Source organism: Hemiscyllium ocellatum, chromosome 16 (genome assembly GCF_020745735.1).
Source record: "Hemiscyllium ocellatum isolate sHemOce1 chromosome 16, sHemOce1.pat.X.cur, whole genome shotgun sequence".
Classification (NCBI taxonomy): domain Eukaryota; kingdom Metazoa; phylum Chordata; class Chondrichthyes; order Orectolobiformes; family Hemiscylliidae; genus Hemiscyllium; species Hemiscyllium ocellatum.
Window position 1 is genome coordinate 70,813,116 of NC_083416.1, and position 17,003 is coordinate 70,830,118.

The window sequence follows — 17,003 nt, forward strand, 5'->3', positions numbered from 1 at the left end:
CAACTCCATCACGTGTACTCCTTTCCCCTCCACTACCGTCACATACACTCCTGCCCCCACCACCCTCAGTCAGGTGCACCCCTGCTCTTATTTCTTATGATTTTGGCTACTTCAGCATTTGCAGAGAGTGAAGGAGTTCACACACTTTGCTTTGTGTGAAACACTATAGCTTTGCCAGCTAAATACAGCACTTCAGAAAACAGATGCAGCCAAACATCATTAACTTGCATGATGAAGTGAGCACCCAGACTCCCCAGCTGCTCAGCTGGATACCCTCGTGTGGAGCTGGATCAAACGCAGGCAGCGATACACAACTCGGCCTCATGTTTCAATCGGATGAGGTAATGTCACTTAGAATGATTATAGCATTACACAAGGCTGCAGTCACTGCTGGGCTGGGGTCAAAGAATGCCAGCAGACTCACTCATTCAGCTTAGATTTCTGTTTGAAGCTTTACATGACAGCCAGGTCAGAACTGAGTTCTGTTACACATTGGCTGTTACACTGAATCAGACAACCTAACCTGTCTGATTTATGAAGCTTGCATCGATCAGTATCTTACGGAAAGGAGGTACAAGTCAGTAAAGGTTTTGGGCACTTACTCCAAGAAAGTGTTCATAAAATAGACATTGCAAAATTACATCAGCAGCGCACACTGAAATGATGCCGCAGATTCATTGGCTGATTGGGCAGTTGCCAAACGGAATATCAGTCATCTCTTTGTCTGAAGCCTAAATGTGAATCTAGTGAAAAACTAAACAAAACCAGAAATTCCTGGCAATAAGCAGAAGGTTACAGAAACAGCTGCACAGACAACCACAACCAATTCCGATGACAGTCATATGCCTGAAAATGTAGAAATGTAACAGGTTTTGACCAAGGGATTGGTGTAACAAGAACAAAAAGGTCCAGAATAGAGGTGGCAAAGGTGGATGACAGAAGTTGAAGAATAATAGAATCCCTACAGTGCAGAAAGTGGCCATTTGGCCCATCAAGTCTGCACAGACACCTTGAAGAGCCAGAGAAAACCCCCTACAATATCCCCATAGCAGAGGCAGTAATACAGAGACTTGAAAAAACAGCTTTGCCAACCATCCAACGCAAGCTTTGGGTCCACTATGAGGATGACACCTTTGTCATCACTAAACGAAACAAATTAGAGGAAACCTTCAAGACCATCAATTATACCTTTACGGGCATAAAATTCAATAAGGAGGAGGAAAATAACAACAAACTGCCATTCCTAGATGTCGCAGTAGAGTGAACAGCCAATGGGCAACTTCAAACCAGCGTCTGCAGGAAAACAACACATACGGACCAAATATTGAACTACAGAAGCAATCATCCCAATATCGACAAATGAAGCTGCATCAGAACATTATTTCAATGAGCAGCACAGAGGAACTACACAGAGCAGAGGAAAATCACCTGCACAGTGTATTCAAAAAGAATGGGTCTTCAATGAACACAGTCTGCCGATTTCTCAGCAATAAACCCAAGCAAGCAGACAAAATGCGTCCAGAAACCCTAGCCACTCTCCTCTACATCAAAGACATCTCGGAAATGACTGCCAGACTACTCAGACCCCTTGGCATCATGGTAGCCCACAAACCCACCAACACACTAAAACAGCAGCTAATGAACTTGAAAGACCCTATATAGACAACAAGCAAAACTAATGTTATTTACAAAATACCATGCAAGAACTGTAACAAACACAACATTGGACGAACACGCAGAAAACTAGCCACCAGCATACATGAACATCAATTAGCCACAAAACAACATGACCCTGTCTCACTAGTATCCTTACATATAGATAAGGAAGGACACCACTTTGACTGAGACAGCACATCCATCCTAAGAATAGGAAATGACATCACCAACCCAAAGAAACACAAACAAACCCAAACATATAAATTGAACGCAGGAATCATCAGCAGTGCTTTGCCCGGAGGCTCACTGAAGATGTTACCTCGTAGGGTGACAAAATGTCTAGAAATGAACCTTCCAGCTCAGTGAGCAAATCTACATCCAGAACCTCAACCTGAACTACAAATCTTCTCAAAACTTACCACAGCTAGCCATTCCTGAGCACTATGGGCAATTTAGCATGGTTAACCCACCTAACCTGCATATCTTTGGATGTGGGAAGAAACCGGAGCACCTGGATGAAACCCACGCAGACACGGGGAGAAGGTACAAACTCCACACAGATAGTTGCCCGAGGCTGGAATCGAACCTGGGTCCCTGGCATTGTGAGTAGCAATGCTAACCACTGAGCAACCGTTATAATTGTAGAATCCCTATCGTGTGGAGAAAGGTCATTTGGCCCAGTGAGTCTGACTTAGTCCTCCGGGATAAAAAAAATGGAGATGAGGGAAGGATGTTCCTTGATCAGAAGGCGCTGTTGACTGTAAGCAGAAAGGCAAGACAGAAGAAAAATCAAAAATGCAAAGAAAACAAAACAGGCTTTGAGAGTAATGTCTGAATTTGTCAAATTCAAATTGGAATCTGCAGGGCTGCTACAAAAGATATCCCTCAAATGTATCTGGGGCTTCCGTGGAAAGGCTCATGAGGACCAGATGTCAGCCTGAGAGCAAGGCGGAAAATTAAGATGGCAGGCTATGAAATTCTGGCTCCTGTTTGCCGACTGAGTGGAGGTGCCTTGAAAAGTGGTCACAAAAACTGCAGGTGATTTCTCCAGTGCGGTGTGCTAGATTGTGAGCACTTGTCTAGATCAAGATAAGGGTATGGGAGAAAGTAAAGGACGGCAGATGCTGGAGATCAGAGTCAAAGAATGTGGTGATGGAAAAACACAGCTGGTCAGTCAGCATCCAAGGAGCAGGAGAATCGACGTTTTGAGCATAAGCTCTTCATCAGGAACGAGAGCTTATGCTCAAAATGTCAATGCGCCTCCTCCTCGGATGCTGCCTGATCAGCTGTGCTTTTCCATCACCATATTCTTGACTGAGATAGGGGTATCTTAATTGTTGCTTCTCCTGTCAAATGGAATCTTGGCCACTTTTCTCAGAGGAAAGATCCCAATCACATCATTCCCTCATGGATTAGATCGGGAGAAAGTTAGAACTGCAGATGTTGAAGAACGTTTCAGGGAACATCAATGGGACACCTGCACCCACCAACCCCACCACCCCATGGCTGAACTTCAACTCCCCATCCCACTCTGTCAAGGACATGCATGTCCTAGGCTTTCTCCCCATTACCACCAGACGCCTGGAGGAAGAACGTCTCATATTCCATCTTGGAACCTTGCGACCACATGGGAAAAATGTGGATTTTAACAGTTTCCTCATTTCCCCTCCCCCCACATTATCCCAGTTCAAAGCCTCCAACTCAGCACCGTCCTCCTGACTTGTCCATCACCCTCTGCCCCATCACCTTCTCCCTCACCTTCATCTACCTATTTGCTTTCTCAGCTACCTTCCCCCCAACAACCCTACCCCTTCCCATTTATCTCTCAGCCCCCGACCACAAACCTCATTCCTGATGAAGGGTTTATGCCCGAAACATCCATTCTTTTGCTCCTTGGATGCTGCCTGACCTGCTGTGCTTTTCCAGCAACACACTCTTGACCCTTGTGGAGTAGAATTCACAATCCTAAAGCATTCTCTAATTCAGATTCATTAATGGCTATGTTCAAACTGACAAATATGGACAGTAAGTGTGAGAAATGGAGGCATCCCAGCAGTGCAGCCAATTGGTAAAGAAGACACTCAGAGTTTGATTTTAGTTGTCTGTTGGTTAGTGCAGCAGTTGTACCCTGACTTGAAGCAGGAAGTGAAGGTAGTTACTGGATAATCCAGCAAAACAGAAATACATTCTTATTTTTGGTCGCACAAAATTGCTTCTCTCTCAAATAAATACGAAATCTTGATCTGACTTACTTTTCAAATAAACAAATTACTGTCAGCCATAACGTTTTGAATTTCCAATTGAATTATTTTGGAAACTGATAATAAGCTACTTGCAGGAACGTATAGCCCCTTTCTCTCCCCTTCAATCCCAGGCCCACTCAATTTGTTTTAAACACAGAAAAAATCTTTTATCTTGCATCTTGAAGGATTTGCTTTGTTGATAAAACCTCCGAGTTCTGCCATAGTGAGTTAAATAAAAATGTCATAAAGAAACACTTATCAGTGAGATCTATCTAGCCACACAGATAAAGTACAATGAATCTTCAAAAGTCCCATCAATTTGCTTACTGAAAGTGAAGCTTGAAAGGATGAATGTAATTTCCAAATTTTGCAACAGTAAAATGTTTTCTAAACTATAATAGCAGTCTCTTGTAAAGCCTAAGGCCAGCCTAAAATCACATCATTACCTCTTACATTGAGAATTTCAGCAGAAGTTTGAAAATTGATTTTTTAAATCTTTATTCTTTTACAGGATACAAGCATCACACCATTTATTGCCCATCCCTAACTCCCCTAAACTGAGTGCTTATTGGCCACTTCAGGGGCAGTTATGAGTTAACAATGCTGTTGAGGATCTGGCGTCACATCCAGACTAGCATGGGGAAGGATGGCAGATTTCCATCCCTTAAAAAAATACTAGGGAGCTAGATCTAAGAAAAATTACAACAGATGGATATTTGTCATTCTATTTACTGAATTTAAATATTGCCAGCTGTTGGATGTGAACCTGTGACCTGACAGCATTATGTTCTAGTCTCTGTCAGTTAGCTGGATGGCTGGTTTGTGAAGGGGAGTGATACCAATAGCGTGGGTTCAATTCCTGCACCAACTGAGGTCACCATGAAGGTTCCCACCTTCATAACCTCTCCCCTTGACTGAAACATGGTGACCCTCAGGTTAAACCACCACCAGTCAATACTATCTAATGAGACAGCGGCCCAATGGTCCAGTGGGACAATAGCAACTTTACCAGTCCAGTCAGTGTCGACACCTTCCCTTTTTTAATACCTAAAAGATCATAACTTGAAATTCAGCTTTAAAAGATAAGGCAGTAAGCAGTGGTCTTTCATATCAGATACCAACCAAATAATGACAGAAACCAATAGGAGATTGCAGCATCTCCAACATATTCCAGAGTCCAAAAGGGCACTTCTGGATTGGTCATTTGTTGCTATTAATGCTCCATTTACACCTCCGATATCTCTCACACATTCCAGCTCAACTCTCACATTCTACCTTCTGCACTCAAGGTGATCCGAAACTCTCCTACCTGTGTGGCAAGTCAATTTCCCCATTATCCCAGTACTCACTGACCAACATCAGCTCCTGTAAAGTAAAGCAACCTCTTTCTGCCCAGCAACACCCTGAGATAGCTGCACTCATCTCCTTCTGCCCTCTTGATTACCCCTAACCTTAACCATTCCATAATTATGTAACAGCCTAGGACCCAAGCTCAGGAATTCCCTTTCTATATCAATCAGCCTCTCTATTGTGGGCGGCACGGTGGCACAGTGGTTAGCACTGCTGCCTCACAGCGCCTGAGACCCGGGTTCAATTCCCGACTCAGGCGACTAACTGTGTGGAGTTTGCATGTTCTCCCCATGTCTGTGTGGGTTTCCTCCGGGTGCTCCGGTTTCCTCCCACAGTCCAAAGATGTGAAAGATGTGCGGGTCAGGTGAATTGGCTATGCTAAATTGCCCATAGTGTTAGGTAAGGGGTAAATGTAGGGGTATGGGTGGGTTGTGCTTCGGCGGGTCAGTGTGGACTTGTTGGGCTCTGTATGACGTCTCAAAATCTAGCTCTTTAACCAAGTTTTTGGTTAGCTGACTCATTATCTCCTTGTGTGATTGGGTGTTGTTGTACTTTGCTGAAAATGTGTTGCTGGTTAAAGCACAGCAGGTTAGGCAGCATCCAAGGAACAGGAAATTTAACGTTTCGGGCCAGAGCCCTTCATCAGGAATGAGGAGAGGGTGCCAGGCAGGCTAAGATAAAAGGTAGGGAGGAGGGACTTGGGGGAGGGGCGATGGAGATGTGATAGGTGGAAGGAGGTCAAGGTGAGGGTGATAGGCCGGAGTGGGGTGGGGGCGGAGAGGTCAGGAAGAGGATTGCAGGTTAGGAGGGCGGTGCTGAGTTCAAGGGAATCGACTGAGACAAGGTGGGGGGAGGGGAAATGAGGAAACTGGAGAAATTCGAGTTCATTCCTTGTGGCTGGAGGGTTCCCAGGCGGAAGATGAGGCACTCTTCCTCCAACCGTCATGTTGTTATGTTCTGGCGATGGAGGAGTCCAAGGACCTGCATGTCTTCGGTAGAGTGGGAGGGAGAGTTAGTGTTGAGCCACGGGGTGGTTGGGTTGGTTGGTTCGGGCGTCCCAGAGGTGTTCCCTGAAGCATTCTGCAAGTAGGCGGCCTGTCTCCCCAATATAGAGGAGGCCACATCGGGTGCAGTGGATGCAATAGATGATGTGTGTGGAGGTGCAGGTGAATTTGTGGCGGATATGGAAGGATCCCTTGGGGCCTTGGAGAGAAGTAAAGGAGGAGGTGTGGGTGCAAGTTTTGCATTTCCTGCGGTTGCAGGAGAAGGTGCCGGGAGTGGAGACTGGGTTGGTGGGGGGTGTGGACCTGATGAGGGAGTCACGAAGGGAGTGGTCTTTGCGGAACGCTGATAGGGAAGGGGAAGGAAATATATCACGACGGTTGGAGGAAGAGCACCTCATCTTCCGCCTGGGTAACACGACGGTTGGAGGAAAAGCGCTTCATCTTCCACCTGGGTACCAAGACAGAACCCCACTGGTTCTCACCTACCACCCCACCAACCTCTGTATACAGCGTATCATCCGCCGTCATTTCCGCCAACTCCAAACGGACCCCACCACCAGGGATATATTTCCCTCCCCTCCCCTATCAGCGTTCCGCAAAGACCACTCCCTTCGTGACTCCCTTGTCAGGTGCTGGTAAAGCACAGCAGGTCAGGCAGCATCCGAGGAGCAGGAGAATCCACATTTCGGGCATAAGCCTTTCATCAGGAATTAGGGTCATCAGGAATTCAATGGTCTATCCATGTTCACACGTCACCATTTTCTTTCATTTACTGGATGACAACGATACCACCATCCAACCTCCAGAAGTTCAAAGCTTAGAGCATTGGTAAGTTATTTAGTGATGGTACTGCTAGCTCACTATAAAGCAGCTTCTTTGTTCTGTTCTCATTCCTGTTATTACATTACAATAAGAACACACTGCTTTAAAAATGGATTTACATTTCTCAGGTTGTGGCTATCCCATCTCAAATTAAAGTTACTGCAAAATATAAATTTTGCGTTAGCTCTACACAACAGGTTTGCTGTGTGCTGCAACTTGGCAATTTTGTCCAACTATTTCTTTCCTAGTAAGCAGATACTACGTGGATATCAATATCATTGTACCCTGCTCATATGCCACAGCAAGAAACTGGTTATAAATTAGGTAATAAGAACCTCTGCACTCAGTAAGGAATGTGCAACCTAATTAATGCAATCCATCTTAAATAATTACAAATTGGGTATACTCTCAAGTATCTAAGACCATGAATGACGGCCTACCAGGCGGCTTGCAGTTCTGAAACCCAGTGGCAGCCACTGCACTGCCACATGCCCAGTGCTGCAGAGTTTTTATATTTTACAAAGAAATTTATTTCGACAAGAACATGTGAAGCTGAGTTTAGAGGAATATAGATTCAACAAAGCCATTTTCATATTCTTCAAGGAATGCGGCCAAAACTTCCAATTACATTTTATACAGAAATAATTAGTGGGTACATATATATATATATAAAATATATAAATATATATATATATATATATATATATACACAGCTCGGTGACCAGGGACGTGTGTTCGATTCCACCCTTGGGGGACCGTCTGTGTGGAGTTTTCATATTCTCCCTGTGTCTGTCTCCTCCCACAATCCAAAGGTGTGCAGGTTAGGTGGACTAGCCATGCTAAATTGCCCATAGACACCAGGGATATATAGGTGGATTAGCCATAGGTAATGCAGAGTTACAGGGATAGCGTAGGGAAAGTGTGTCTTCAGAGGGTCAGTATAGACCTGATGAGGCGAATGGTCTGTTTCGACACTGTAGGGATTCTGTGATTCTATGATTAAAGAACATGAGTAGGGAATTTGGCCCTGATGGTCTTTGCCACTACTTTTTTTGAAATACTTTTTACTCACTGGTTGTGGTCAACCTTTATTGTCTATCCCTTACTGGGGAATTAAAAGGCAGCTAAGAGTAAAACACATTGCTCAGAGTCTGAAGGCCAGGCAACAAATATAGACCTTCTTCTCTGAAGGATATTAGCAAACTCGATGGTTTTTTTTCCAACAATTGACAATGATCGTTTGGTAATCATTAGATTCTTAACGACAGATTTTTATTGAATCCAACTTCCTCCACTTGCTGTAGCGGGATTTGAACCCTGATCCTTAGTACATTACCCAGGTTTCTAGCACTAGGTCACCTCCTCCCATTCTTTTACATCTAACCTGAGCAATTTATCCTTTTATTCCTTCTTTCCTTCTGTAGCTTCTCTGTAAAAAATCTATTCTATTTATTCAATATTCAACCAGTCTGTGGTGGTGCATTCTATATTCTAACCACTTTCTGAATGAAGACTTTTCTCCTACTATCATGAGATAGTGCAGCGTAGGTTCACGAGGTCAATTCCTGGAATGGAGGGATTACCTTACACTGAAAGACTGAAGCGACTGGGCTTGTACACCCTTGAGTTTAGAAGACTGAGAGGGGATCTGATTGAGACACATAAGATTATGAAAGGATTGGACACTCTGGCTGCAGGAAACATGTTTCCGCTGATAGGTGAATGCCGAATCAGAGGACACAGCTTAAAAATACGGAGTAGACCATTTAGGACAGAGATGAGGAGAAACTTCTTCACCCAGAGAGTGGTGGCTGTGTGGAATGCTCTGCCCCGGAGGCCCAGTCTCTGGATTCATTTAAGAAAGAGTTGGATAAAGCTCTCAAAGATAGTGGAATCAAGGGTTATGGAGATAAGGCAGGAAGTGGATACTGATTAGGAATGATCAGCCATGATCATATTGAATGTCGGTGCAGGCTCAAAGGGCTGAATGGCCTACTCCTGCACCTATTGTCTATTGAGATCATTACCACTACGACATTGGAATTACTTTGTACTTCACATTCTTTTTGGAGCATTGACTTTTAAATTAGATTTTATGTAACAGGATTGGATTTTGTCATAAAAATGGATTTGTGTTTATGAGGCTCTGTTACAGGTCTTTGAAATTTGCAAAGCACTTAGCAAGCATCAGACAGATAATTCAGTACAAGTCTTGATGTAGAACAGGAACAGTTTCATTTATCTTTAAATCGAGATCCAAGATATTCAAGAAAGATTATGTGAAGCTTTGCAGATTGAACGAAGACCTGACAGTGAAAAAAGGGAAGAGAAAGAAGCTTCATGATAAAACGCAATATAGTCCCACTACTCACGTCAAAACATCATTTTAATCAGAATTCTTGTTAGATATCTGACAATGTGATCCACGCTAATTCTTTCCTTAAAACAAATATGTAGGATATTCTAGTTTTTAAACTTTACCATTGGAAATCCCCCTTTTTGATATCAGCAGAGTTATCAGACTGGATTATGGTTTCAAGGTACAATCTTACAATAAGCCTACGCTGATACAATGTAATACTAGTTCGTTTACCCCTAATCTAGTCACAATTCTTGGATATCTTGAATAGCATCAAATGAAGGCAATCTTCTCTATTTCAACTGAAGTAGAGCTTGCAATTGCAGGTCAACTCATCTGTTGGGGGGAAAGGAGATGGTGAAGGGTGAAGACTTGGGTTTCGGGCAGGGCAATGAGCAGTTTGAACCCAACAACATCTGTGTAAAATGTCAAAGACATGTACAGGTAGGATCTCGCTGTTGAAAACAGCTGGTTCACTCCATCTATTCCGAACATTTGGAGGACATGCTTCATTGACCTCATCAAAAACACATCAGCTAAACAAGATCAAAGCCAAACCAATGGAACTTCTGTGGCTGTAACAACTTAAGCGATAAATATATCATTAGCAGAAAAACACAGACATCCTGAAGGGGTGAACGGAGGTACAAAAGCACGTGTCTGTGTTTTTTTTTAAATCCACAATTTCATAGCTTACATCCCGTGTTTACAATGTCCTGCTCTTTTATCACCTGTCTTTATAATCCTTAATAATTCCCTGAACCCACCCCATTGATTTGATCATAATTCTCCTTTATTTCGTCTTAGCCCTGCAACCCTTCCAAACAAATATGTTTGCTCACATTAACTGAATCCGGTTTCCATTGTGCTATCTTCTGCTAACAATCATCTTGCTCCTAACATTATTTCCCAACTCTTCATCATTACCACATCTCGCCTTCAAAAGCTTACTTGAAACCTGTGCCATTGATCATATCGATTGGCCACGTCTCCTACTACCTTTTGCCCAGAATCTTCTCATTTATTCTCAGTTCCAAATGCCATCATTTTGGGATATATTGTTGCTCTAAAGAAACTATAAACTGATGAAAGGTCAGTGATCTAAACCATAAACATTTTAAAAATTCGATCAAGGCTAGACTGACTAGATTCAGGGAGCATGTATCACCTGGGGACATAATCTCAGGATACAGAGTAGTGCATTTCTTTTACTCAGAGGATGGTCATCTTGTGGAATGTGCGAGCAGCTAATAAAATCATGACAGGCATAGATAAGGTGAATAGCCAAAGTCTTTTCCCTTCAGTAGGAGAGTTTGAGACTAGAGGGTATTGTTTTTAATGCGAGAGGGGAAAGTTTTAAAAGGGACCTGAAGGGTGATGTTTTCACACGGGATGGTTTGCTTATGGAATTAACTGCCTGAGGAAGCGATAGGTGCAGGTACAGTGACCACATTTAAAAGACATTTGAACAGATACGTGAATAGGAAATTTTTAGAGGGATATGGGCCAAATACAGGTAACTGAGACTAGTTTAGTTTGAGAAACCTGGTCAGTATGGAAGAGATGGACCGAAGAGCGTGTTTCTGTACTATTTACCTTTTTGACTCTATGACACAGAAGACTGTATCATTGACAGTGTTCAAAAGAGAGATTTTTAGATATTAAAGGCATCAAGGGATTTGGAGGGGGAGCTTTGAGAAAGAGCAGCAGCCATGATCGTATTAAATGGTATTACAGTCTCAGAGGGTCATCTGGCCTACTCCTGCTCCACTTTCTATGTTAACTCTGTTTTTCTCTTTACTGATGCTGCCAGACCGATTGAGTTGCACCAAAACTGCTTCTGTTTTTTGTAAGATCTCCAGCATTCACAATAATTTTGTCTTTGGACAGGAGTTCAAGTTACACAGGTCACATTGTTTCAGAAGCAGTTTGCAAAAGTGAATGGCTTCCCTTACTTTCTGTGTATCAATGTCCTTCCGCGTAGCCTCCATATCTTTATGGATCTTGTCTCGTTGCTTTTCAGCTTCACTGAGCTGAGTAATAGTATCTTGAAGCTCGGACTCTTTTTGCTTGGAAAGTAACAGAAATGCACAGATTTAAAACAAATCAAGAACACTTCAGGCAACAACTGCTCACCTGTAAGCCACTGAGTTTACCTCTTTGTGTTCATCTCTTCTGTCCTTGATGTACTTCTCAATTTCTCTTGCATACACATCAATATTTTTGATTTTTTCTTTTATTTCATTTATCTAGACAAAAGACAGTTACAATTTAAGAGTATGCTGAGAAATGTATAGGCACTGCTTCTTCTATCAAAAGGGATGCTTGTATTTTCTTCAAAAAAAGACACAATCAGCTGATGAAAGGCATAATTAAAATTTGTCAATGTTTGTTCCTTTAGTACCAGTGCATTAAAAAAACCCTAGTGAGGATCTTGCAGCTGTGACGTAAAATTGGTACATTTAAGTGGGAACTTGTCAAACTCAATGGAAAAAGGAGTAGAAGCTTATCATGTTTGAGATTGGAACAGTGAGGGGAGGTGCATGAGATGCCTTGACCTGTCAGGCCAAATGGTCTGTATCTGTGCCAAACCTTCTCCACAAATAGCCACCAAACAGATGTATGCATATTTCATACCATTTCTGGAACTGCAATTCAAAACCTTCTGGTTGGAATTCAAGCATGTTATGCCTGACCTTATCTTGTATCTCCTTGTAGCTCATATTTTTCCTCTCTATCAGATCTTGCTTTTCTTGCTGTAGTTTATCCAGAGCTGCAGCTAGTGGAGGTAGCTGTTCCTTAGATTCCTGCAAGAGAGCAAACTCATATTTAATGAACATCTCCTTAGTTTCATACTTGACTGGATAAAAATCGTACATTGTTTACTTATTCTAATTTTAATTTGGATTCATGCATTTCCCGAGGATCTCCGCTGTAACTAAGTTGATTAAATGGTTTCTCAGTTGAGGTTATGCTCAATACCTCACCCCAATGTGACCTCCCAATAGCCACACAGGTAAGATGCTATGCTATAGGCACCAGTAGTTCTCATGTCCCCGACCGGTTAGATTTTTTTTAAGTTGTGGGATGAGGGCGTCATTGGCTAGGCAATATTTATTGCCCATCGTTAATTGCCCAGAGAGCAGCTTAAAAGTCAACCATATTACTGTGGGTCTGGAGTCGAGCGTAAGGATGGCAGTTTCCTTCCCAGAAAGGCATTACTGAACCAGATGGGGTTTTCCAACGATGGATTCATGGTCATCATTCAACCCTTAAATCCAGATTTATATTGAATTCAAATTTCACTATCTGCCGTGGCAGGATTCAATCCTGGGTCTCCAGAACATTATCCAAGTCTCTGGATTAACAATCTAGAGACAATACCACTAGACCATCACCTCTCCCAAAAATAAATTTCATGCAAGGCGACAGACCATTTCGGGTTGGGGGCCCCTGGCAGAACAGGACAGAGGGTTAACAAAAGCCAAGTGCAACTCCGCCCCCATCTACTTTTCATTGGGAGTTGACAACAAAATCAGGAGGAGTGTCCAGATGATGGGGTGGAATAAAGAAACATGTAAGGAAGTCTCTGAACCTAGTCAGAGCAGATACATTTACTTATGTGATGTTTGAACTGCAGATATCTACAGGGAACCTCTCAGTGTTGCTTCCAAGAGGTCTGGTTCTACAAATGATTTCCACCGTATTTTTAAACGCATGTGTAAAAAATGCTACTGAACCTCAGCTTTAAATTTTCATGGATGGATTCTATGAAAGCCCATCTCAAGTGTTAAGAGCTGAGACAAGTTGGACAATGTGCAACAGCATCTGAGCAAGCAACAAGTGGGTGCATTGTAATGGAGACTGCAGGATAACTATTTGAACGGTGTAGGGCTAAATTGTTTGCTCGTGAAAGATATGAACCAAGTGAAAAACTACGTACTTTTATTTCTCGGTGTAGGGACTGAACCTCTGTGGAAAATTCAGCACTCTGCTCTTCCAGCTGCTGACGTCGCTGCATGTTGCTGGCGATTTGGAGTTTTTCTGCCCGGACCTCATTGACAATACTCTTCAGAAGCTGGATCTGCTCTTGGTGATCTTGAATCATTTTCCGCTTCAGTTCTATTTTATTACACACTACAATGGAAACAGCAACAATACAGTACACACACGTCAAAGGTCATGGCTCCAACAAGAGCTGCAGATTTTCATCAGGCCTTTATATGAATATTCAAATAACAGTTTCGCTTTGAAACTGATTTGTGTTCCATCTGACAGGCTCACCTATCAGGAAGTCCTCAGAGCAGACGCCTGCCCTGCAGAAATATCAATTAAGCAATTCTAGTGTGAAATCAACGACTTCGGGCGGCACGGTGGCTCAGTGGTTAGCACTGCTGCCTCAGAGCGTCAAGAACCCAGGTTCGATTCCTGCCTTGGGAGACTGTCTGTGTCAAGTTTGCACATTGTCCCAGTATCTGAGTATCCTCCAGATGCTCCGGTTTCCTCTCACAATCCAAAGATGTGCAGGTTAGGTGAATTGGCCATGCAAAAATTGCCTATAGTGTTAGATGCATTAGTCAGAGGGAGTGGGTCTAGGTGGGTTACTATTCAGAGGGTCGGTGTGGACTTGTTGGGCCGGATGGCCACACTGAAGGTAATCTAAACCTATACTTACAAAAGTACGGAATAGAGCATCCCAAGGTACAACATGAATATTATTAAACAAAATCCAACTGAGCAGTGAGAGGTGGTTTTAAGACTGGCAAAGAGACAAATCTCAAGGGGTAACTTAACCAAAGAATAGTACCTCAGTGGAGATATTTAAGGAGCAGATTTCAGAAATGAAGTGCTGAGTTAGCTGAAGGAACAGCCACCAATGGCGGAGTAAAGCAAGTGGACTGGAATGGTGTCGAGTAGGCCAGGACTGAAGGGACGCTGAGAATCTGGAAGGTTGCTGAACTGGGGGTGATTACACAGCTAGGAAGGGGTAAGGCCATAGAGTCTGAAGCCGTGGAAAATAATTTTAAAATTGAAGTATTGCCTGATCAGCAGTACAAGCACGCTATACTGATGTGAAAACAAGATGCAGGAAAAGTTCAGCTGGCGTAATGAATTTCTTGGGCATTGCAAATGTAGAAGAGGTAAGATCTGTTGGCTAGTTTAGGGTGTCAGAGGCATTGGGTAAGAGAACGGCATCTAGGAAACATCCCTCTGGCAATTAAACCACAGTGAGCAACTCGCCAAAACCCCATCTATCTTTTACACACTGCAATGCTAGCTTCAATGAGAATGTTAATCTAGTTTGCTTCTAAACATTATGGATTTATCTTAAATTTCACAATCAAATGTTAGTGAAGTTTAAAAGTACCAACTCTCTAAGTCTGGATTGTAACTTTACTATTTAGGGTCTTTATAATGACATACTAACAATCCTCCTCCAAATCTTATTCAAGAAATCTATATTTCCCTTAGTCTGGGAGGGCTTTTATGGAGGCCTCTGATGCCCTCAATGACTACCTGTAAGACCCACATTAAGGTACTTTACATGGCCACCAAATGTCCTTTTCCTGGATTGATGTCAAAGTTAGAAATCTATCCTTCCCAAATTCATTGCCATAAACAGTCACAGAAGGCCGTCGACCACGGAGTGATCCAGGCCTGAGGTAGGTGTTGGCAGGAGGGGTTTCGTGCGGAGACAGGGGTCATCACCAAGGTTTTGGGGGCAGGCAGGGAGAAGTCATTCTCGGTGAGTCGATCTCCTTTTGATGCCAGGTCTCTCGAAGAGGCATGGAGTGCTTTTGAATACCAGCAGCAGTTGGGTGAAAGCCTTACGTGGTCATGAACTGGCCATTTACAAGCCTTAATTGGCAACTGAGCCTCTGGTGGAGGCAGGGAGCGATTGGGATGCTCGCACGCCCCTCTTCCATCTGAGTGAATAGTCCCCATGCGTCCAAGCACGCCATGAGAGGCACCATAAAATCCCACTTTGTTCTAGACGGGGCCTAACTACTGCTTTCATACACAAAGGGTAACGTGATGGCTTTGTTTTATTTTGGATCTTCTACACAATAAGGTTAATGCTCGCTTTCTTTCACAAAAGCTTCTTGACAATGGTTATAAATCTTTAGTCATTACGGTACTGGAACACCTCAGCCCATTTCCTTCTCAACAGACCTTAGCTCTGAACTTTGCTTGGTTCATACATGGTGGAGATTATCCATCAGCACAAGCCATGTAGCACGTTTATCTCTTCTCAATGGCCACTGCCAGATACACAACTGTTTCCTCATTGTGCCGAAATCTAAATCTCATCTACTTTTCTTGTTCAAAGTACTACCACCCACACAAACCTTTGTATCATCTGCAGGCTTGCAGACTGGGCTCTCAACACATTAATATAGATCAGTAATACAGATTGTTTAAAAAAAAAGCAGTTCAAGTCTGTAGTGCACAATCAGTATCTGGCCCCCATACTGATAAGCTGCCAATAAATCCTGCCCACCAGAATGCAATCAATTCTTAATCTAATTCAAACGCAACCTGCAAATCATGCAGGACCTATGCTTCTGGGGCAGAATGTCCTGAATTCAAGCCATAATTGGTGCCAATTCGCATCAAGAATTTAGACAGTTAAGCAGCAGATGAAAAAGCAGGACTGCGAGAGGTTATAATTACTCCCTGTGCCATGTGCTAGCTAGTGCAGGCAAGATGGATGCATGGCTCAACCACTGGTGCAGGAAGGAGAGTTTTAGATTCCTGGATCACTTAGATTATTTCTTGGGACCTGTAGATATGGCAGTGTGCACTTGACCTAGAATGAGACCAACATCCTTGTGGGTAGTTTCACTAAGGCTGTTGGAAGAAATTCAAACTAGTTCAGCAGTGAGACGATACACAAAGCATTAGTACAATAGGGGCACAGCATACCTTATTAAAGGAAATGAGACAGAGAGAGTTCAGCTATGTTTGAGATTCAAGGATGTAAGGTGAGGCTAGAAGGTTTCTTATGCTCAGAGTATTATAGTTAAAACAGATGGGTTAAGGGCATGGATTGAAGTGTAGAAGCGTGATATTGTTGGCATTACAGAGATGTGGTTAAGGGCTTGGCAACTCAACATTCTGGGGAATAGAATCATCAAGTGAGATGGGGAGGGTGTAAAAGAGGAGGTGGTATTGCATTTTTAAGGAAGGAGCCAGATCCAGCAACATGGAGAGTAACTATCTTTGATGGAATGTCAAATGAGGCTTTATGCATAGAAATAAAAAAAGGAGCAGTAACAGTGCTGGGAGTGCATTATGGGCCTCCCAGTCATTTAACGAGTAAGACAGGAGCAATTATATAGACAATTCACTTAGGTATGTAATATATAAGGAAGTTTAAAGTTTCCCAATACTCATTGGGATAGACATAGGTTAAAGGGTTCAGAGGTTGCTGATCCCTTGAAATGCATTCAGGAAAGCATTTTTTGAAAACATGTAGAAGGTCCTATATGGGTCAGTGCAGTGCTGGCCCTAATTTTGGGGAAGGAAGCTGAACAGTCAGTTGAAGTCGCAGTGGGGGTGCATTTT

The 17,003-nt window shown here is 43.0% G+C and overlaps 1 protein-coding gene across 5 annotated transcripts in view; it reads right to left on the reverse strand.

The window, feature by feature from the left end:
- rad50 (RAD50 homolog, double strand break repair protein) overlaps positions 1-17,003 on the reverse strand; it is a 157,656-nt gene that overhangs the window by 37,048 nt on the left and 103,605 nt on the right. For all 5 annotated transcript variants that reach the window (XM_060837367.1, XM_060837364.1, XM_060837365.1 and 2 more), the window contains 4 exons: positions 13,378-13,571; positions 12,131-12,241; positions 11,591-11,683; positions 11,390-11,503 (listed from right to left, as the gene is read on the reverse strand). In XM_060837367.1, coding sequence (XP_060693350.1) covers positions 11,390-11,503; positions 11,591-11,683; positions 12,131-12,241; positions 13,378-13,571 — 512 coding nt within the window. The remainder of the gene's footprint in view (positions 1-11,389; positions 11,504-11,590; positions 11,684-12,130; positions 12,242-13,377; positions 13,572-17,003) is intronic.